Genomic DNA, 23,735 nt, shown 5'->3' with positions numbered 1-23,735 from the left:
GCTTAGGTTGCTGCATGCAGAGATACTGGATATGACTGGTTTGAGCAACTCCTTCAAAACGTGAGTGTTATTTTGACTCCTGATAACAAATATCATGAAATTTAATAGAAGGTTAGTTCTTTATAAGCTTTATGATTTAAAAGAATCTTTTCATTTATTTTTTAAGAATTTTTCTTTTGAGGGAGAACATTTATTTCAGTATATTAGGCTGAATGTGCTGGTTAATATCCCTATTTAATAAATTATTTGATGCCTGATGTAAGTAAGTTTTCTAAATCAGTAATTGAAATTCTGTCTTCTCTGCCTTCCAGATAATTATTTTTTTCTTATCCCTTTAATTTGTATGTTAGACATGAAATCTACAGATTTACTGATTGCATTAAATATATATTTACATTAATAGTGCAGAATTAAACTACAGTTGTTCTTAAAAATTTCATTTGTAAAAATGTTTATCTCCCTATGAATTTTTTTATTTCAGAAATTTTAAATCGTTAGAAATACTCATCACCCAGCTTCAAAGTTATCAGCATTTTCCCAATCTTATTTTACTCTAATCCTTCGCTTATATATTTTTTTTAATTATTTTTTCTTGGCTGTAGTACTTTAAAGCAAACCCCATACTTTATATCATTTCACCATAAACATTTTAGTGTCTAAAGAATTTCTTTAACAGAAATTACTTTTAAAAAATAACCAGAATATCATTATCATCTATATCAAAATAAATATTAATAAGTTTTCCTTAATATTTAATTCCTATTTAATGTTCATGTTTCCCTGATTGTCTCAAAAATGTATTTCTGTATTTGGTTTGAGGTTGCTTTGGTTGGTAAGGCTTTTAAGTCTCTTCTCTTAATCTACGATAGTCAACCCCTTACCCCTCTTTTTTTTCATGTCACTTATATGTTTTCCTATAGAATGTCCGACGTTCTAGATTTCATAGATCTTTTCCTTCTGGTGTCATTTAAGTTATTCCTCTATTCACCATATTTTTTTCCTTAAACTCTTAGATCTAGAGCCTTAATAATATTGAAGTTCAGTTTTGGGAGTAGGAGACCAGGATGATGCTGGATGTTAGTGATCACATTAGGAGGCACATAATGTTTGTTTATCCCACTTTCAATTTAGATGTTGTCAACCTAGTACACTTATTATAACGAGTTTGTTCATTTTTTTAATGTCAGCATGAATGAATAGATTTGTATCTCTTTATATTTTATTTTATTTATGTTTTCAGCAGGGGAGGGGGCAGAAGGAGAGGGAGGTAGAGAACCCTTACCAGGCTCAATGCCCAGCATCAGCCTGTTGCAGGGCTCAATCACATAGCCATGAGATCATGACCTGAACCGAAATCAAGTCAGACACTTAATCAACTGAGCCACCCAACTGCCCTGTCTTTGTATTTTAAATGTTATAATCATAATTTTTTTGAAGTTAAGATTGTCTCATCTTTGGCCAGTGGTAGTCCCTTCAGGTTGGTCTTTTATACTTTTGATATAACCTTATTACTCTTTTGTAACCTGATCACTTTTTGGCCTCTACAAGATGCCCTAGACTCAACTTGTACATTTTCTGTCCCAAACCTGAAATCAGCCATTTTTCCAAAGAGCCCTAATTCCCTTTGCAGAGAAAAATTTAGATGCTGCAGATGTTCTTTGCTAATAGGTTATTATAGCTTTGGGCCTTTTCCAGAGGATAGAGCTATAAAATATGTATTTTTTAGAAAGGCAAAAATAAATCAAGAATTAATATTGATAGTTTTATTCAAGTTTTGTATTATGAAAGTCTATTTCTTTGGTTTTATTCTTTCCTTTAGGCTAAAAGTCTTGGTTCCCAAGGAAAGGAACATAATTTACTTGCTTTGTCCTCCTATATTAACAAAAACATTGAATACAGTTTATAAGATTTCTTTGCATTTCTTTTTATCTATAATTCACTAAAGATATATTACTAAAAGTCCATTTTTTTTTTTTTAAAGGGGGGTGGAGGGCCAAAGGGAGTGGGAGAAAGAGAATCTTAAGCAGGCTCCATTGTGGGCTCCATCTCACAACCCTGAGATCGTGACCACCAAAATCAAGAGTCACACACTCAACCGACTGAGCCATCCAGGCACCTCATTAAAAGCCCTTCTTGAAATAAATTTTTTCTGTTTGATTATATCAACAAGCTCCTGTCTAGTTAAGTCCGTTTATTTCTGTCTACTATTGTATGTTTAGCAATATTTTTAATAGTCAACCAGAATTGTGTTCTTGAGGCACAATCAAGATCTAGAGTATCCTTCAAACTTCTTTGCATCTCTTTATAGTTGGTACTCTTTCCTTGGTCCCAGGAAACAACCAATCTACTTTTCGTCACTTTTTGACCTTTTGTAGGATTTCATATCAGTGGATCATACAGCATGTAGTTTTTTTATGTTCGACTTCTTTTAATTAGCAGAATATTGCTGGTATATTAATATTTTATTCATTTTTATTGCTCTCAATTGTCAGTAGTACATACTTATGGTAATTTCTTTATGAACTCACTAATTTATGGATTTGTGTTTCCACTTTAGACTTTCCTGAATAATGCTGCCATGAATATTTGTGTGCAAGTGTTTGTGTGGATGAGTGTTTTTATTTTTCTTGGGTAAATTCATATAAATGTGATTGCTGGGTCATGTGTTGAATGAGAAACGGCCAGACTCTTTCCAAAATGGCTGAACCATTTTGAATTTCTACCAGCAATGTTCCAGTTGTTCTACATTCTCACCAATACTTGGTTTTGTCATTCTTTTTAACTTTAGCCATCTGATGGTGTGCAGTAATACGTTGCTTTTAAAAAAAATTTTTAAGATGCCTTTTTTAAAATCTTCATGGTATTTTCATATGTTCTTCAGTCTGTAATATCTTAGGTTCTCTTCCTAAATCATGTTCTGTATATTATCTTTTATTTCATAAGTTTACATAATATATTTGGTATCATTTCCCTCCTAAGTCAAATAATTAGCTCTATGTTACAATGCATTGTGACCATCTTACTTATATTTATGTCAGTCATCCCAGATGGGACATAATAATTTCAAAAAGGCTTTACAACCACATGTTTCATCTGATAATTACAATAAGTGAGTAAGAATTAATTGTAGCTATCAGAACTATCATTTAGTATTACCAAAAAGGACCCAAGATAATATCCATATGTATAAGTTTACATAATATATTTGGTATCATTTCCCTCCTAAGTCAAATAATTAGCTCTATGTTACAATGCATTGTGACCATCTTACTTATATTTATGTCAGTCATCCCAGATGGGACATAATAATTTCAAAAAGGCTTTACAACCACATGTTTCATCTGATAATTACAATAAGTGAGTAAGAATTAATTGTAGCTATCAGAACTATCATTTAGTATTACCAAAAAGGACCCAAGATAATATCCATATGTATTATTGGCAAGTTAGAAGCAGAAAGGAGATGACTAGATTTGTAATCTCTTAGCAGTAAATTCTATGTTCTTATATCTTTACTTTCTAGTCCTCTTTGGCTACTTGTTCATTCAGTCCTTTTTCCCCATTGTGTATTTTACTTTAGTTTCTGAAAACAGTTTATCAGTGACACTGTGACCTCGTGATACAGTCATTAGATTAACAGAATTTAATTTATTGAAAGAAATAAGGCTTACAAATATTTATTATAGGGGCACCTGGGTGGCTCAGTGGGTTAAAGCCTCTGCCTTCAGCTCAGGTCATTATCTCAGGGTCCTTGGATCAAGCCCCGCATCGGGCTCTCTGCTCAGCAGGAACCTACTTTCCCCACACCCACCGCCTGCCTCTCTGCCTACTTGTGATCTCTGTCTGTCAAATAAATAAAATCTTTAAAAAAAAAAAATTATTGGGACGCCTGGGTGGCTCAGTCGGTTAAGCTGCTGCCTTCGGCTCGGGTCATGATCCCAGAATCCTGAGATCGAGTCCCACATGGGGCTCCTTGCTTGGCAGGGAGCCTTCTCTCCGCCTCTGCCTGCTTGTGCGCGCTCTCTCATCCTCTCTCTCTCTCTCTGACAAATAAATAAATAAGTAAAATCTTTAAAAAAAAAAATTATTAAGGGGTGCCTGGGTGGCTCAGTGGGTTAAAGCCTCTCCCTTCGGCTCAGGTCATGATCCCAGGATCCTGGGATCGAGCCCCACGTTGGGCTCTCTGCTCAGTGGGGAGCCTGCTTCCCTCTCTCTCTGCCTGCCTCTCTGCCTACTTGTGATCTCTGTCAAATAAATAAAGTCTTTTTAAACAATTTATTATAGATGCATTTAAAGAGACAAAACCACTTTTAGCAGTTACAACAACATGTATGCATAATAAGAGAGCTTAGGAAGGATATAGAGAATAGACTGCCAGAATCATTGGAAATTCTTGAGTCAAGAATAATTAATGTACATGGGTGCACCAGGCTGGCTCAGTCGGTTAGAGCATATAGCTCTGGATCTTGGAACTGTGAGTTTGAGCCCACACTGGGGGTAGAGTTTAAAAAAAAAAAAAAAAAGATTTTTTTTTTTAATTCCCAACACTTGGGTGCCTAGATTGCCCAGTTGGTTAAGTGTCTGCCTTCGTCTTGGGTCATGATCCCAGTGTCCTGGGATTGAGCCCCATATCAGGCTCCCTGCTCAGTGAGGAGCCTGCTTCTCATTCTCCTCCCCCTGCTGTGCATGCTCTCTCTCTCTCAAGTAAATAAAATCAAGAAAAAAGAATTAGCACACTTCAGCTATTTCCACTTGATCTCATATACACATTCTACTCGATCTACTTTCCATTACTTCTCATTCTTATTATTTTTGTGTTGAGTTTCTTATGGATTAGTGATTCTCAACATATGGAATGTAGTCATCTTTTAGGGAAACTTATAGTACTATAGCTTCAAATTCAGACATGCATCAAACTGTCAAAATAAATAATTTTGTTAGTATATATACACACACACACTTCAAATGTATGAAGATTCACTGCCTTCATAACCTTTAATGAATTCATAGTTTTATAACTTTAAATGAATTCATAGTTTTTTTGCCATTTTTCAGTAGTGCATGAAAGAGAAATTTCTATCATGAAAGTCCTTCTATTTTTTAATTTCTATAAAGTAGTCTAATTAGTTTAAAGAACTGTCAAATCACTATGATAGGTACACAAAAATTGAATTGATTGTTTTAGTGCCACTCATTTTCATTGCTTATGAACCAAGAGTATGATCCTTTTTAGTTTATAAGAAAATACTGGTGGGGTGCTTGAGTGACTCGGTTGGTTAAGCATCTGCCTTTGGCTCAAGTAAATGATCCCAGGGTCCCGAGACAAACCCCACATCTGTCGTACTCCATGCTCAGGTGGGAGTCTACTACTCCCTCTACTCTGCCCCTCCCCGACATGTGCTCTCTCTTGAGTGTGCCTGCTCACTCTCTCTCAAATAAATGAATAAAATCTTTCAAATTATTTTTAAAAAAAGAAAATGCAGACAGTGAAAAAAACTTGAATAACATATATTTCATATGTTCCTGGCCTAGTACTCTAAAACAATATCTCCTTGAAGTTTACAGTCAAATACTTTATCAACCAATGAATGAACAGGAAAATTAATATACTCGTGTAATTTAATAGTACCCCACATCTTAAAGGAGGAGACTATTGAAACATAGAGCAACATAGATGAATAATAAAAACATTACAAAGAGTTAAGAAGACTTACACAGTAGAGTACATATTCTGATTCCATTTATATAAAGTTCTAAGAGAGTCAGAAACTAGTCTATATTGGAAAAATTCAGAAGAGTGTTTGCAGGGGGCCAGGGATTGATATGGAAGGGACATGTACTAGGGTTCTCCAGAGGAACAGAACCAACAGAATACTGAGAGGAGAGAGAAAAGGATCTATTATAAGGAATTGGCTCATGGAGTTGTGGTGCCTCTTAAATCCCCAAATCTGCTGTCTGCAAGCTAGAAGTCCAGAGAATCTACTGGTGTAGTTTAGTCTTTGTCTGAAGATCTGAACCAGGGTACACAATGGTATAAATTCCAGTTGAAGTCAAGAGAAACCTGATGTCCCAGCTCAGACAGAGAATAGTCGGTTTCTTCCTTCCTCCACCTTTTGTTCTTTTCAGGCCCTCAGTGGCTTCTATGATACCCACCCAAATTAGAGAGGATAATCTGCTTTACTCAGTCCACCATTTCTGGGTTTTTTGTTTCTGGTTTTTTTTTTTTTTTTAAGATTTTGTTTATTTATTTGACAGAGAGAGGGAGAGATCACAAGCAGGCAGAGCAGCGGGGGTGGGGGGGGCGGAATGCAGGCTCCCTGTTGAGCAGAGAGCCCCATGTGGGGCTCGATCTCAGGACCCTGAGATCATGACCTGAGTTGAAGGCAGAGGCTTTTAACCCACAGAGCCACCCAGGCGCCCCTCAGTCCACCATTTCAAATGTGAATCTCATCCAGAAACATCCTCAGCAATACCCAGAAGTAATATTTAGCCGAGTAACTGGGTATTCTGTGGCCCAGTCAAGCTGACACATAAAATTAACCATGACAAGTCCACTTTGTCAACTTGGCACATATGTATATCTCTTTAAACCATACTTCATGGGCACCTGGGTGACTCAGTGGGTTATGCCTCTGCCTTCGGCTCAGGTCATGATCTCAGGGTTCTGGGATTGAGCCCCGCATCAGGCTCTCTGCTCAGCAGGGAGCCTGATTCCCCCCTCTCTCTCTCTGCCTGCCTCCTCTCTGCCTACTTGTGATCTCTATCAAATAAATAAATAAATCTTTAAAAAAGAACAAAACATACTTCATCTCCAAAAACAATAACAAGGTCATAGTTCCACCTAACATGATAACAGCTATCCTGCATACAACCAAAAATGCACTAATCTCTTTCCCAGGAGAAAAAAATGAAGCTCTTGAGTGATAGTTACTCTTCTTTTTGATATCCCATAACTTAAATATACTGTGATATGAAGTCAATACATCTTGTGTTCTATGGTAAGGGAATAAGAGGGGAAAAAATTATTCGCTCTTTCCTCTCTCCCTCCTTCTCCCTCTTACTATCCCTCCCTACATACACACATAAATACACAAACACACACACACACACTAATGTATTCATAGCAAAATAAGTAGAAAATGCTCATGGCAACTTTTTTTTTTTTCCTATATCTTGTAATGTGGTCATGGCTGCCTTCTTCTGCCCACTGTCCATTCCCCTTTGCCTTCAACAAGGAGCTCAGCTGGTCTTGGTTCATGGTGGAATGACTCATAACTTCACTCTTTTTTTTTTTTTTTTTAAAGATTTTATTTATTTATTTATTTGTCAGAGAGAGAGAGAGAGGGAGAGCACAAGCAGGCAGAGCGGCAGGCAGAGGCAGAGAGAGAAGCAGGCTTCCCACCAAGTAAGGAGCCCGATGCGGGACCCTGGGATCATGACCTGAGCCTAAGGCAGCGGCTTAACCAACTGAGCCACCCAGTCGTCCCTCATAACTTCTTTCTTGAAGGGTCTTTACCACTAGTAGTCCTGCCTAGCTTGGGTTGATACAGTTTTACATTGACCTTAATCACAGGAGATGGTGATACTAAGAGTTGCCATAAGGGATCTCCTATATTCCAGACATACTCTTCCTTATCTCCATTGTAGAGCAGAATTCCAGTCTCTCTCTGGTAGTCAGGATCAGTCACTCCAGCCAGTACCCTAATTCCCTTCTTTGCCTGTTGATTTAGAGGCATGAGGAGCCCAAAGTAGTTGGGTCATCACCTTAACTTCCAGTTCAGTGGGACAGTTGTGTCTCCAGGTGGGAGCTCCTTCTGGAACTAAGACCTCTAGGTCAGCAAAGCATAAAGTTGCCAGAAGTAAAAATTTTGCTAGCAGGTTGCTAGAGGTAATAGTGAGTGATGCCACTCCCATTTCCACCCCTTGCAAATTTCTGGATTGTGAATCCTCGTTGTGGGCTCAACAGCACCAAATACTAGATACTAATTCAGAGCATATAGAGCCTTCTGGAGAATCTTGCCTCAGCCGTGCAGGATATTGCCACCTATCTGGTGCTATATGTAACCCTTCAAAAGTCCATTCCATGTTCTATCAAACCACTTGGATTCATTGATCAAAAGTAATTCTGTGTAGAATACCATGACAGTAAATAAGGCATTCTATAAATCTACAGGTGGTAGTTTTGGCAGAAGCACTGCATGCAGTGAGCAAGTCTGTATCCAGAGGGTCTGTTCCAGTAAGAATATTATGAAAATGGTCCTGTGTAATCAACCTGCCCATGAGATAGCTGACTATTCACCTAGGGATTGGTTCTATGTCAGGGACTCAGTGTTGGTCTCTGCTGCTGGGAGATTAGTCACTCAGCAGTGGCCATAGCCACACTGGCCTTCATGAATAGAAGTCTGGGTCACTGAGCCCATGTATAACCTCCTTCCCTGCCACCATGGACAGTTTGTTCATCAGCCCATTGAGCAATAAGGGTAGTTGGGAAAGAGGCTGATATCCTCCAAGAAGATACCTACAAAAATGAGTCTTCTTATCCACTTGATTACTTAATTATTCCTCTGCTGACATCATCCTTCGGTGAACATTCATGTGAGACACAAGTATCCTCATGTTTTTTGCCCAATCGGAGATGTCTATCCACATGCCTATTTTCTAAATTTCCTTGTCCCCAGCTTTCTAATCCTCTTCCTTCCAAGTCCCTAGCCATCCAGCCAAACTGTTGGCCACAGCCCATGAATCAGTGTAATACAAAGTCACATTTCTGGTCGTTCCTTCTTCCAAACAAAGTGAACAGCCAGGTACACTGCTCAGAAGTTCTGCCTGGTGGAAGAATTTCCCTTCACCACTGTCCTTCAGGGATGTTCCAGTCAGGAGCTATAGTGCTGCAGGTGTCTACTTTGGAATGGTCCTGTGTATCGTGCAGACCCAGATGCAAACCAGGCTGAAGTCTTCCTCTCCTCTGCTGGTTGATCATAGGGGATGATCGTAAGGATCTCCGCATGAGTCCATAGGTACAGGCTGAAGAGAGACCCTATAGCAGGAATGAGAACCATAGGCATTTGGGCTGCTCTCACCCAGTCACATCTATACCACTTACATTCGATGATGACTGCTGCTGTGCATACCCAGCTTTATATCTTGAGTTGGAGGGGTCAGGTAACACCCAGTTCATCACAGGTAGCTCAGATTGCATGGTAGTGTGGTGACCCATAGCTAGGCATTTAGTATCTACTAAGCCCCAGTAGCATGCCAGGAGCTCTCTTTAAAAAGAGAGTAGTTATCTGCAGAGGACAACAAGGCTTTGCTCCAAAATCCTAAGGATTTGTACTGCATGCAGTCCCCCTATGGGATCCTTCCAAAGGCTCCAAACCTGCTGCTGACACTTCAGACACCTGTGGATCATCTGACCCATGGTGCAGAGCAGCTTGCCCAGCAGCCTGGATCTTGTGCACGGCCTTCTTCTCTTCTAGGCCCTACTCTAGCACAGGCAGCATCTCAGGTCACTCAGCAAATGAGCGAGAGTAATACATTCAGAAAAAGAATTTGTTGCCTCTAAAATCAAAAGCCCACTAGGCATTGTGCCTCTCTTTTTGATTATATATAGGAAAGGCCAGATGGAACAGTTTATCCTTTACCTTAGAAGGGTTATCTCAACATACCCCACACCACTAAGACACTAGTAATTTCACTGAAGTAGAAGACCCCTGAATTTTTGTTGGATGTATTTCCCCACCTTTTGACACACACAAGTCTTACCAGTAAGTCTAGAGTGGTTGCTACTTTTTGCTCACTAGGTACAGTCAGCATCGTACCATCAGTGTAATGAACCAGTGTGATAATCTTACTAAAGGAAGAGGTAATCAGCTGGCCTTGCCTGCTGACAGCAGACTGCTTCTGGTAGGCCTTTGACAGGGATGGAGAAAAAGACATCTGCCAGAAGGTCCCAGGCAACCAGGGAATGTATTAATTCACTCAAGTAATACCTTATCTGGTACAGCAGCTAGAGTTGAAGTCACCACATGGTTAAGCTTATGCTAATCCACTGTCATTCCCCAAGATCCATCTGTCTACTGCATAGGCCAAATAAGTAGGTTTAATGAGAAGGTGGTATGAATTACCATCTCTGCATCCTTCAAGTCTCTGATGATACCACTAATCATGACAGCCCCTCCAGTAGTGTAGTATTGCTTTTAGTGTACTATTTTCCTGGGTAGAAGCATTCCTCATGGCTCCCACTTGACCTTCCCACCATAATAGCCCTCACTGCATGGATCAGAGAACCAACGTGAGGATTCTGTCAGCTGCTGAGTATATCTATTCCAATTTTGCATTTTTGTACTAGGAAATAATCACAAGGTGTATTTGGGGACCCACTGGACTCAGCGTGAAACAGACCAGAGTTATACCTCCACTGACCACCTGACCTCCAAACCCCACCCCTACTCTGACTTATGGGCTACAGCAACCTTTAGGGTCTCCTGGAATTAGTGCCAGTTCAGAACCAACATCTAATAATCCCTAAAAGGTCTGATCAATTTCCTTTTCTTCAGTGTACAGTTAACCTGATAAAAGACCATAGGTCCCTTTGGGCAAGGTTAGGTAAAGAAGAACACAGGCAGCAACCTCTTTGACCTCAGCCGCAGCAATATCTTCCTAGGAACAACGCCAAAGGCAAGGGAAGCAAGGGCAAAAATGAACTATTGGGATTTCATCAAGATCAAAAGCTTTTGCACAGCAAAGGAAACAGTTAACAAAATCAAAAGACAACTGACAGAATGGGAGAAGATATTTGCAAACGACATATCAGATAAAGGACTAGTGTCCAGAATCTATAAAGAACTTAGCAAACTCAACACCCAAAGAACAAATAATCCAATCAAGAAATGGGCAGAGGACATGAACAGACATTTCTGCAAAGAAGACATCCAGATGGCCAACAGACACATGAAAAAGTGCTCCATATCACTCAGCATCAGGGAAATACAAATCAAAACCACAATGAGATATCACCTCACACCAGTCAGAATGGCTAAAATCAACAAGTCAGGAAATGACAGATGCTGGCGAGGATGTGGAGAAAGGGGAACTCTCCTACACTGTTGGTGGAAATGCAAGCTGGTGCAGCCACTCTGGAAAACAGCATGGAGGTTCCTCAAAATGTTGAAAATAGAACTGCCCTATGACCCAGCAATTGCACTATTGGGTATTTACCCTAAAGATACAAACGTAGTGATCCAAAGGGGCACGTGCACCCGAATGTTTATAGCAGCAATGTCCACAATAGCCAAGCTATGGAAAGAACCTAGATGTCCATCAACAGATGAATGGATCAAGAAGATGTGGTATATATACACAATGGAATACTATGCAGCCATCAAAAGAAATGAAATCTTGCCATTTGCGACAACATGGATGGAACTAGAGCGTATCATGCTTAGCGAAATAAGTCAAGCAGAGAAAGACAACTATCATATGATCTCCCTGATATGAGGAAGTGGTGATGCAACATGGGGGCTTAAGTGGGTAGGAGAAGAATCAATGAAACAAGATGGGATTGGGAGGGAGACAAACCATAAGTGACTCTTAATCTCACAAAACAAACTGAGGGTTGCTGGGGGGAGGGGGTTTGGGAGAAGGGGGTGGGATTATGGACATTGGGGAGGGTATGTGCTTTGGTGAGTGCTGTGAAGTGTGTAAACCTGGTGATTCACAGACCTGTACCCCTGGGGATAAAAACATATGTTTATAAAAAATTAAAAATTAAAAAAAAAAGAATTAACAGTATATTTTCCATAGAGTATGGGACTCCTTCCATACTTAAGGAATCAAGAGGATTCCTCAGAGAATGACAGAATGTGTGTGTCACCAAAATTCATATGTTGAAGCCTAATCCCTAGTGTGATACTAGGAGGTGGGGCTTTGGGGGCATGATTAGATCATGAGGGTGGAGCCCTTGTGAATCAGATTAATGCTCTTCTAAGAAGAAACACAGAGAGATGATCTCTCTATTCTCTGCCACATAAGGATATAACAAGAAGACCATCATCTGCAAGCTAGGAAAAGAATCTTCACCAGAAGATGCTGGCACCTTTGTCTCAGATTTCCCAGCTTCCAGAACTATGAGAAATAAATCTCTAAGCCACCTAGTCTATGGTATTTATTATAGCAGCCCAAGCTAAGACAGAAATTGGTACCAAAAAGTAGGATACAGCTGAAAACAATGTGAAAGTGGCTTTGGAGCTGGGTAATAGGTAGAGACTAGAACAGTTTTGATGTGCTAATACTAGAAAAAGCTGATATTTTGAGGGACCTTGAAAGGCAGTTCTGGTGAGGGCTCAGAGAGAAAAGAAGCTATAGAGAAAGTTTTTGTCTTCTTAGAGAATACTTATATTCATGTACAGTATGTTGGTAGAAATACTGACAGACCCCATTCTGATGGGGTCTCAGACGGAACTGAGAAACATGCTATTGGACAGCGGAAAAAGCAGTCTTTGTTACAAAGGGGAAAGAACTTGGCTGATATATCCACACAGTTTCATAGTATTCCACATCATAAAGGAACAAACTGTTGATACATACAACTTAGGTGAATAATGAAAACATTATGCAGAGTGAAGGAAGCCCTACACAGAAGAGTACATGTTCTGATTTATATGAAGTTCTAGGAGAGGCAAAATTAGTCTGTATTGGAAAGACTCAGAAGAATGATTGCAGGGGGTCAGGGATTGACTGGGAAGTAACGTGAGGGAACTTTCAAGGATGATGGTAATATTCTCTACCAGTGGTTCTAAGAGTTAAAGTTACTGAGAGTACCTGCAAGTTGTTAGATACACGAATTCTAAGGCTTTACCCCAGTAACTCAGGGTGGGCCCCCATTCTATATTTTATAGCCTCTCCAGATGATTCTGATATGAGCTAAAGATGTAGATCACTGTTCTGTATCTTGATAGGAGTTTGAGTTCTAATGGTGAATGCACTTAACAAAACTGAGGAAATGAGCACTGAAGATTTGAACATTTGATTTTGTGTAAATTTTATCTCAAAGGGGAAAAAAAGTATACTGTTTACAGTTTACTTTGAAATACATCAAAAATAAGACAGATAAAGATGTATGTGTATGTGTACATATGTATATGTATATACATGCGCTTATGCATATATAAGCATAAGGCTGGTTTAACATCAGTGTTTGTGTATGATTTAACATCAAAGTAGAAGAAATAAGTAATCACTCCAGGGAGCACAGGACAAATTTTTGATAAAATTTAATAACTTTGAATGGTAACTTCTTTTTTTTTTTTTTTCTTTTTTTTTTTTCTTTTTTTGAATGGTAACTTCTAATAAAGTAGGAACAGGGGCGCCTGGGTGGCTCAGTGGGTTAAGCCGCTGCCTTCGGCTCGGGTCATGATCTGAAGGTCCTGGGATCGAGTCCCGCGTCGGGCTCTCTGCTCAGCAGGGAGCCTGCTTCCTCCTCTCTCTCTCTGCCTGCCTCTCTGCCTACTTGTAATCTCTCTCTGTCAAATAAATAAATAATTTTTTTTAAAAAGTAGGAACAAATTCTTTTTTCTTTTTTTTAAAGATTTTATTCATTCATTTGACAGAGATTACAAGTAGGCAGAGAGGCAGTCAGAGAGAGGAGGAACCAGGCTCCCTGCTGAGCAGAGAGCCCAATGCGGGGCTCGATTGCAGGACCCTGGGATCATGACTTGAGCTGAAGGCAGAGGCTTTAACCCACTGAGCCATCAGGCACCCCAAGTAGGAACAAAGTCTAACAAAATAACTATAAACCTAAAATGAAAATCATGTAAAATGGGAATAAGTTCAGAGATCTCATCAAAATAAAAAATAATCGGCAAGGGGCACCTGGCTGGCTCAATTGGTAGAGCATGTATTTTTGAGCTCAGGGTCTTGAGTTCAAGCTTCATGCTGGGTGTGGAGCCTGCTTAAAAATAAAAGAAGAGGGTGCCTGGGTGGCTCAGTGGGTTAAGCCTCTGCCTTCAGCTCAAATCATGTTCTCAGGGACCTGGGATCGAGTCCCGCATCGGGCTCTCTGCTCAGCATGGGGCCTGCTTCTCCCCCCATCTCTCTCTGCCTGCCTCTCTGCCTACTTGCAATCTCTCTCTGTCAAATAAATAAGTAAAGTCTTTTAAAAAAAAATTTTTTTAATAAAAGAAAAAATACAGTCATCAGATATGTTGAGATGATTGTAAAATGTATGTGGAAAAGCAGAGAACTAAAAATAATTGTCATTTTTAAAATGCAGGAGAACTGGGGCGCCTGGGTGGCTCAGTGGGTTAAGCCGCTGCCTTCGGCTCAGGTCATGATCTCAGGGTCCTGGGATCGAGTCCTGCATCGGGCTCTCTGCTCAGCAGGGAGCCTGCTTCCTCCTCTCTCTCTCTGCCTGCCTCTCTGCCTACTTGTAATCTCTCCCTGTCAAATAAATAAAAATAAAATCTTTAAAATAAAATAAAATAAAATGCAGGAGAACTGACTTGCCTTACCAAATATAGGACTTATTTTAAAGATACGGTAGATAGTGTGGTACTAAATAGACCAAGAGAACAAGATGGAGAGCCCAAAAATAAGCCTCCATGTATTTAGGATATACTTTTAAAATAGAAGTGGCACTGCAGCTAATGAGGAAAGAACAGAGTTCTTAGTAAATGGGGCTGGGACGATTGGCTATCAAAAAAGAATTTTTCTCTTCTTTTTTCTTTTTTCCTTTTTTAAGATTTGCTTCCTACTCTGGGGCCCCTCAGTGGCTCATTTGGCTAGGTGTCCAACTCTTGGTTTCTGCTCAGGTCATGATCTCGGGGTAATGAGATCAAGCCCCACGTCAGGCTCCGTGGTCAGAGACTGCTTGAGATTGTTTCTCCCTCTCCCTCTGCCCTCCCACCACTCCAGCACACACATGCATGCTCTCTTTCTCTCTCTCAGATAAGTAAATCTTTAAAAAAATAAAATAAAATTGATTCTTACTTCCAACTGAGTAATCACCTCCATATAAAGAAAATCTTTAAATCCTTTAGAAGATAATATATGTGAATATATTTTTGACCTTTCTGTAGGGAAAGATTTCTTAAACGAGTTCCAAAGCCATTAACCTTAAAAGATTGATAAATTTCAGTGTATTGAAAGGAAGTACAAGAGAACAAGATGGAGAGCCCAAAATCTTTTTAATTTTAAATCTTTTAATTTAAAGATATCTTAAGGCAAAAACACAAGTCACAAACTGGGAAATGATATTTGACACACATGTGACATGGAAAAAAGGATCATTATTAAGAATATGTGAAGAACTCCTCTTCTATAAACCAACATAAGGCAAGAGTCCCAGTAGGAAAATAAGTAAAAGGCATGAATAGGCATTTCATACAAGAAATAGCACATATAGCCTATACAGTGTTCAACTTCATTAATAATATGGAAATTACAAATCAAAACTGTGTTTTACATTCATTTGATTAGTGGAAATTGAGAAGTCAGATGATAACAAATGATGGAAAAGAGATGAATTAAACAGTATCTCTTAAACTATTAATTGAGAAAATACTACAGCAGTTTGAAAAAATATAGCATTGGGATGCCTGGGTGGCTCAGTCGGTTAGGCTGCTGCCTTTGGCTCAGGTCATGATCCCGGGATCCTGGGATCGAGTCCTGCATCGGGCTCCTTGTCCAGCAGGGAGCCTGCTTCTCTCTCTGCCTCTGCCTGCCACTCTGCCTGCGTGTCCTCTCTCTCTGACAAATAAATAAATAAAATTAAAAAAAAAATATATATATATATAGCATTATTTCATAAAGTTGAACAATTACATAATCTGTGACCTAGTATTTCCACAAAAAGGTACTTCCACTTAAAGGTATATACCCAAGAAAGTCTTGCATATGTGTGCAAGGAGACAAAAGAATTTTCATTATGCCATTAAAAATGTCTAATTCTATCTAAATTAATTGCAGTATATCTAAACTAATAGCAGTATTAACACAGTAGCCTGTTGCTTATCAGTTAAAATGAATAAAATACAGTCATTTGCAACACCCTGGATTACAAGTATTAGGGACATAATGCTGAGTGAACAAGGCAAGTCCCAGAAGCCAACATCTAGCATGATACGTTTTAGAAAGTTGAAAATCAGGCAAAACTATAAGCAGTATACAGCTTACACGATTTTTTTAAGCAAAGAAATTAGAAAATTCCTGATAATGGTTACCTTGAAGTGACACAGAAGATGAAATAAGGGAAGGAGCACATTGGGAAAATAAAAGTCCATGGACATATTCTTGTTCTTGAGAACCAAAATACAGGATTTATACTTTTGTGTATACTTAATCTCTTGGAAAGGAAAAAGAGAAAATAAGGAAGAGAGGATTGTTTTCTGCTCCTTCCTGGAAAAGACTAGTATGTGATTTTAGTAGCTGCTTAAAGAATCGAGTTGTGGATCAGGACAAGTAGAATTTGCTGTACAGAGTTGAAACTGAAAATTGAAGTTTTCTTTGATTTATTTCTTTAAGTTGAAGAGGATGTGGGCAACATACATGTTATGTTATACTGATTGCTGTCAATTGTTTTAATCATTTGTGCATCTTGTAGTGAAAGTTTAAACTTGAGCTATCCCAAACTAGCCACATGTGTTTTTGGTTTTGTTTTTGTTTTTGTTTTTTAACTTAATTTGAATTTTTGTTTTTATTTGATTTTAATTCTTCGGTCATGCTAGCAACATTTCACATATTTAGTAGCTGCACATGTCTTTTGGCAACCATATTGGACAGCACAGATAAAGAATATTTCCATCATTGCAGGAAGTTATATTGGACAGCACTAGAACTCTTCATGAAAATCAAATACACATTTCAACTTCCTTAATATCTCCAGAGTTGTATTAGCTAGTCTGTATTAACAAAAATATACCAAAGATGACTTTACAACTGACCTATGATTATAAAAGTTTGAATTTGTATAGTTAGACTGATCTTTTCTCCTCATCTCCTCATTCCTAATACTTTTCTTGCATTGTTGATTAATAATTTGGCAAAGGATAATACAAAAAAGAAATCTAGGCTTGTGTTTTGTAATTTTAAAAATTGAAGGTGCAATTCAGATGAAGTTATATTAAAAATGTAATTAACTTACACTTTTTTGAGCTATCAAAGGCCTTGAAATAAGGAAGAATAGAAATTCTTTAAAATAATCCAGCTAGCACTGAGCATTAAGTAAAGTTACCGTTCTCATTTCTCTCAGGTCCTACATACAGCAGTTAAAATACTTCATACTAACATTGTTTGAAAGTGTTTATTAGATATTTTAAAACATTTGCTATAGATTTTTTATTTATTTGCATTTTCCATATTAATTGTTAATGACAAATTGAAAGCTTTTTATGGACACATTTAATGCATTTATATTCCTATTGCCTAATGAATAATTATACCGGGATTTTTTTTTTTTATATATATACATATATAGTTGTTGAAGTCCGAAGAGGATTCCTCATATAAACCTGTGAAGAAAGCTTGTACTCAACTTGTTGATAACCTAGTTGAGCACATTCTTAAATATGAGGAATCTCTAGCTGGTAAGACATTTTATATATTGGTAATTAAGTTGATTTTATAAGATATTTTAAAATACTTTGGGCACATTTCTCAATTTTGCTTCTGGTTCTACTTAGCCTAATAATTAATGACACTTTTAAATGAAGGGGGTTTTTTTGTTTGATGTTGCATCCTAGATTGTATTGTTTAGGTTGACTAAGATTATCTAGAGCAGTATAATAAAAGCATAGGTCTCATCTCTTCTACATCTTTCAGTAGCATAATTTTAAATGTTATATTGAACAGACATCAAAGTCCAGGTGCTAATACGGGTTTAGCTAGTTGCACTCATCCAAAAACCGCTTGATATCTTTTAAATGATACAGAATTTTCTCTCAAAAATGAAATTGTTTTAACTATGATAAAAATGTTTTTAAAAGATTTGTAGTACATTCCTAATATCATTTATAATTGTTATATAAAATGTGTTTAATCTTGAGCTACATAAAACGGTTAATATTTTTTAAGTTGACAAATTCCTTAAATACTTAATATTTTATATTATCTGTTTCATTATTTACCAGTCACAGATTTGAAGTTTATAAATAATTATATAAAACTATAAAAGTAATTGATAATCTATTGCTTAAAGCGCCCAAGACTAACATTACTTCCCATATCCTAATGTACATTGATGAGGAACAATAGTCAGCCTTGGTCATTCTCCAGAATTGGGAGCCTTATAGAGGTACCATTATGGCACCCAAGGAAATTGTTGCTATCCTTTATATTTTATATGCAGTTTATTTTCTTTAATTTTTTTTTCATTTTCCATGTGTACCTCTTTTTCTTTTTATCTCCTAGTTCTGTTTCCCCTGTTTTAGCCTATCCTAGATTTTAAGGGTGATACTGTTGTCAGTGTTGAAAAATTGCTGATCTCTTCTAAACACTAATTTGCCTCCTGAGAAGCACTATATCTCCAAACCAGCAGCATTTTCCTCCCACTGGAGCATAGTTTACTTTTCTGAGGTGGCACTGGTCCAGCTTCTTAATTTGTCATGCCAGTCTTTTAACATTCTTCTACCATGGTAGCATCTCTCTTTTCCCAGTACCCTCAAACACAGTATCACCACAGCTAATTTGTTGTTGTCCCCCTTTGCTCACTTTCCCTTACTTACTTCCATCCTTTACAGATACCAGCAACACCATGTTTATTCCCAAAACCCCATCCCTAAACTTAGCTTCCATTCTACTTATTAACTTCAACCCTATACCCCTTAGTGTAAAATTTGTCTTCCATAGCACAGCCTCTTTGTCTTCTTAATATATGTAATATGTATAATAAAAGAAAAAATGTAGAAAGTCTAGTATCATAAGAAATGCTAATCTTTTATTGAAGCATGTATTAAATCAGTTGAGGGGGTGATATTGACTAACTTAAATAATTGTATAATTTCCACTGCCTTGTCATATTTTAGTATCTTATTTCTGTTTTTCCAGACTCTGACAATAAAGGTGTGAATTCTGGAAGATTGGTAGCTTGCATAACCACTTTGTTCTTATTCAGCAAGATAAGACCTCAGCTCATGGTTAAACACGCCATGACTATGCAGCCATACCTTACCACTAAATGTAGTGTAAGTATAGAGCTGTCCTACTTTTCTGTCTTACCATGTAGTATTTTCAATTTAGAATTCACATGATGTCATCCACACTTTCACTGACCAGCTGTGTCTTGTACTCAAATATATATTCTAATATTTGTGGCAAGTTATCTACAGACATTTTCCTGATGTATTATAAATGAAGTTCAGGCTTCATTTCCTTTATAAGCTCCTCAGTTCAAACCCTCAGTAAATGCTTACTAAATGTTGTAACTACTGCTAAGACTTCAAAGAAGAATGAGGCAGAGTTCCTCTCATTGAGAAATTTACTGTCTTTTGGATTCTAAATTTGCTTTTCATTTGTTATTTCAGTATATTTTCTTATATTGTATTTATTTTCTAATACATCAGTATATTGAATATGGAAAACCTAGTCTATCAGAGATATTAGGTACTTGTTTTAAGTTAATCTTGCACATACTCTGTTTTTCTAAGGTTAAATGTGAAAATCAAATAAAACATTGCTTATGTAAAATCATCCATCAATTTATATGACAGCATGGTGAGTTAAGTGGCTTATTACAAACACTAAATTTTGAAGTAGTCCAAAAACTTTAAAATGTAAATAGTTTTTTTACTTGCTATGTTTCCAGTGTTCCTAAAGAACTAATTTTAACTGTTTTCTCTACTAGATTTGCTTTGCTGCTATGGTCTCGTTTTTTGGTGATCTAAAATTAACAAGTTCTAGATGAAAAACCTGAGAAATTTTAACTACGGAAAGTACCAGAAGATAAATATATAAAAACAACATATAATATTTCTGAGATCCTCATTCTATCTTTAGGGCTTGTATTTGATCCAGAAATAAATTGATTAAACATAATCTATGGCCAGTAGTAATAGCTAATATTTATTGAGCACAGTGCCAAGTACTATGAAAAATTTTACATGCATTATCTCATTTACCTTTTGAAGTAGGTATCATTATTATCTCAGTTTTACAAATAAGAAACTAAAGCCTTGAGAATATAAATAGCTTGCCCAGTGTATCACAGCTGAGACACTGTGAGGACTTTGGGACTTTGCCCAGTCCCAAAGCTAGAATTCAACCCCATATCTGTCTGCTTCTAAGAACTGGTCTATAATGTAACTTGCATGAATAGGCCATGCTTGAACCAATATTTTTGTAGCAAGATTACTTTGAAAACATTTTATACAGTTTTTATATATCTGTTTGTGTGTGTGTATATACATATGTGCGTATTTATGTATTTTTTTATCATGTCAGATGGGTAATGTGCCAAGGTTATAACAGGGTGTAAGGGAGGCACATGTCCCATAAGAGTGTGAACACCCGGGGCGCCTGGGTGGCTCAGTGGGTTAAAGCCTCTGCCTTCAGCTCAGGTCATGATCCCAGGGTCCTGGGATCGAGCCCCACGTCCGGCTTTCTGCTCGGCCGGGAGCCTGCTTCCCCCTCTCTCTCTGTCTGCCTCTCTGCCTACTTATGATCTCTGTCTGTCAAATGAATAAAAAAAAAAAAAATTTAAAAAAGAGTGTGAACACCCTCTCAACATGCTTATGAACTAGAAAAGGATCTATAAATATATTTTTTATTGAATCCTGTGGGTATGCTAAAAGGAAGGATGAATGTTGGAAAGTTTTATACACATACACGCAGAGTTTTATATAAATGAGGCCATCTCCTATATATTAGACACATTTAAATTTTTTTGTTTTCTTTATCCTGCCTCCCTCCATCTTTATTGTTCTTCATCTCGGGATGAACAACCTGGAGTATCCTTACATACTGTATCCATACTTCTGTAATTGTGCACATATACGTACATATATAACTGGTTGACCAGTTTTTTTAAAATCAAGTTATATGCATATCATATTAATATATATGTATTATATATGTACACAGTATCCATCTTATAAGTGTTCTATGATTTATTTAACCATTTTCCATTTTGGCAGGTTTTTACATTGTTTCCTATTGATAGGCACTACAAACAGTTTCTTAATAAACATTCCTACTCATATACCTTTAAATTGGGGTGCTTTTTTTTCTTTGGGATGGATCCTAAGAAATGGACTTGTTAGATTAAGGGAATGTTCTTTTGGGTTTGGGTTTTTTAATAGATTTTTCCAAATTGCTGATGGACATGTTTTATAGCTCTATGGAAACCAGTATATGACAATCTATGTCATTTTTACACTCTTTGCCAGTAGGGTATAAAGGAATAGTTCATTCTTGCTTCATTTTACCTTCCCTGATGTCCAAGAAGGTTGAATGTCTTTTTTATGATATTAACCAGTTGCACTTGATTCTCTGTGATTTGACTATATCATTTGACCATTTTACCTTTGAATTGTGGAGCTTTTTTTTTCTTTTTTAAAAATTCTTTACTCTTAAATTTTTTAGATTTGAAGCATCTTATGTTATAGTCATTTCAAGTATTTTTCTTAGTATTACATTCTTCTGCTCTTTTCCTTCACGATTTCTGCCTTTAAATTTTTCTTTTAGATTTAAGTTAATTCTTTTACTTGACTTTTTAGGTGAGAAATGTTAAGAGTAGTTTCAAAAATTTTAACTATGATTCTCAGGTGAATTTATCTTAACAAAAATTCTTCATGCCCAGTCTACTTTACTCCATGCACCTATTATTTAAAGCAGGTGGGAGTGGGAAAGGGCTGGAAATGACAGGATTTCTATGTTACTTAGACTATTCTTCTTACTTATGTTTTATTTAATCCTCTGGGTGTGCTGAAAGGATGGATGAATGTAAGATGGGGATTTTTTTTAAGTGAGAAATAATAAGCTCAGTGTCCAAAACGAGTGTTAGTAACCTGTTGCTAACACTAAAGAGTGATAATCTGACTAGATAAAAACATGTTGAATGCCTTGCTTCACAAAAATAGCTAGTAACTTTGGTTGCCGTAGGGCAGAGGAACTGGGTGACTGGAGGATACTGGATAGAAAGAAACTTTTTTTTTTTTTTGAAAGAGACTTGATTATAAATTCTACACTAACCTTTTAGGTGTTGTTGTTGTTGTTGTTGTTGTTGTTGTTGTTGTTTTTAATGTTCTACCTATTTTTTTAAAACTGCTTCATTTTTAATCAAAGTTCTAAACTTTTTAAAAATTAAAGACCTAATATTTCAAATTTTAAAATAAGGAAGTCTTATAATTAGCTTTGGGATTCTCTATTTGCATCTGTCAAAAAAAGCAGTAACACAAGGCTTCTCAACCTCAGCACGATTGACAGGGCCAGATTATTCTTTGTTGTATAGAACTATTCTGAGCATTGTAGGATGCTTGACAGTATTCCTGGCCTTTATCCACTGGACAGTAGCATCCCCCCAACTCCCCTAATGTGACAACCAAGAATTTCTCCATATATTGCTAAGTATCCTGTGGGAACAGACTTACCCCTCCAGTTGAGAACTACTAGATTAACATACACAGTTTGAAAAATACTAACCTTAAAACAGTATCAATCTTAGTAAAGTACTTAATAAAGTACTTAGTAAAGTAAAGGGTATTTAAATACCCTTGTTCAGAATTGGCTTATGTTGCATTTTAGGGGGGAAAAAATAACTGTAGCATTGTGACTAAGTGATCCAAAAGTTACATGATAAATTGGTGGCAGAGCTAAAATCCAGGTTCCTGACACTGTCTGATGTTCTTCCTTCCATATCTTAAAAAAGCTCTTTTCTAATTTTTTTTTTCAACTGAAACTTTACATAGGTAATACCTCAACCCCTAAATACATAAGGGTATATATAGTTTCTTGTTAGATTTTGATATTCATAAAGCACTGATTTTATCATTGTAGACACAAAATGATTTCATGGTTATCTGCAATGTTGCAAAAATCCTGGAACTGGTTGTACCACTGATGGAGCATCCAAGTGAAACTTTCCTTGCCACTATTGAAGAAGATCTAATGAAGCTTATCATCAAATATGGCATGACTGTAAGCATTCAGTTTACATTCAGTCTGCATTGATTAGTATAACATTCATAAATGCTAACTAAATCATGTTTTTACCTTTGTCTTCAGCTTTTATGTAAACTAACATTTTCTGTATCTTTTAGGTGGTGCAACATTGTGTGAGCTGTCTTGGGGCAGTTGTAAATAAAGTGACTCAAAATTTTAAATTCGTATGGGCATGTTTCAATAGATACTATGGTAAGTTCAGTGCCTGGGCTTTAAAATTATCCTTCTACATCCTGTACTAGCTCCTCCTTAAAAACACATCTGATAGGGGCGCCTGGGTGGCTCAGTCATTGAGTGTCTGCCTTCAGTTCAGATCCTGCTGCTCAGTGAGAAGCCTGCTTCTCCCTCTCCCACTCCCCCTGCTTGTGTTCCCTCTTTCCCTGTCTTTCTTTGTCAAGTAAATAAATAAAATATTAAACACACACACACACACAACACACACACACACACACACCTCTGATAAAGACAGCATTAAGTGAATTTTAAGAGGTGTGATTGTCCTCTATTGCATTCTCAGAAGCAATATTTTCTAGTATCTTATATTTCCTTAAGAATTCAGTATAATTACTTCAGGAATTTACCTCATA

At 37.2% G+C, this 23,735-nt stretch overlaps 1 protein-coding gene and 1 pseudogene across 5 annotated transcripts in view; one reads left to right on the top strand and one right to left on the bottom strand.

Moving 5' to 3' along the window:
- The window catches only part of NIPBL (NIPBL cohesin loading factor), a 204,285-nt gene that overhangs the window by 161,780 nt on the left and 18,770 nt on the right, over positions 1–23,735 (top strand). For all 5 annotated transcript variants that reach the window (XM_032337586.1, XM_032337587.1, XM_032337584.1 and 2 more), the window contains 5 exons: positions 7–60; positions 17,471–17,579; positions 19,039–19,175; positions 22,984–23,124; positions 23,247–23,340. In XM_032337586.1, the coding sequence (XP_032193477.1) occupies positions 7–60; positions 17,471–17,579; positions 19,039–19,175; positions 22,984–23,124; positions 23,247–23,340 (535 nt within the window). The remainder of the gene's footprint in view (positions 1–6; positions 61–17,470; positions 17,580–19,038; positions 19,176–22,983; positions 23,125–23,246; positions 23,341–23,735) is intronic.
- LOC116587449 lies at positions 20,425–20,498 on the bottom strand (annotated as a pseudogene).

This window comes from Mustela erminea, chromosome 3 (assembly GCF_009829155.1).
Source record: "Mustela erminea isolate mMusErm1 chromosome 3, mMusErm1.Pri, whole genome shotgun sequence".
Classification (NCBI taxonomy): domain Eukaryota; kingdom Metazoa; phylum Chordata; class Mammalia; order Carnivora; family Mustelidae; genus Mustela; species Mustela erminea.
The sequence above is the reverse complement of the archived record's forward strand: the minus strand, read 5'-3'. Positions and strand labels throughout refer to the sequence as shown.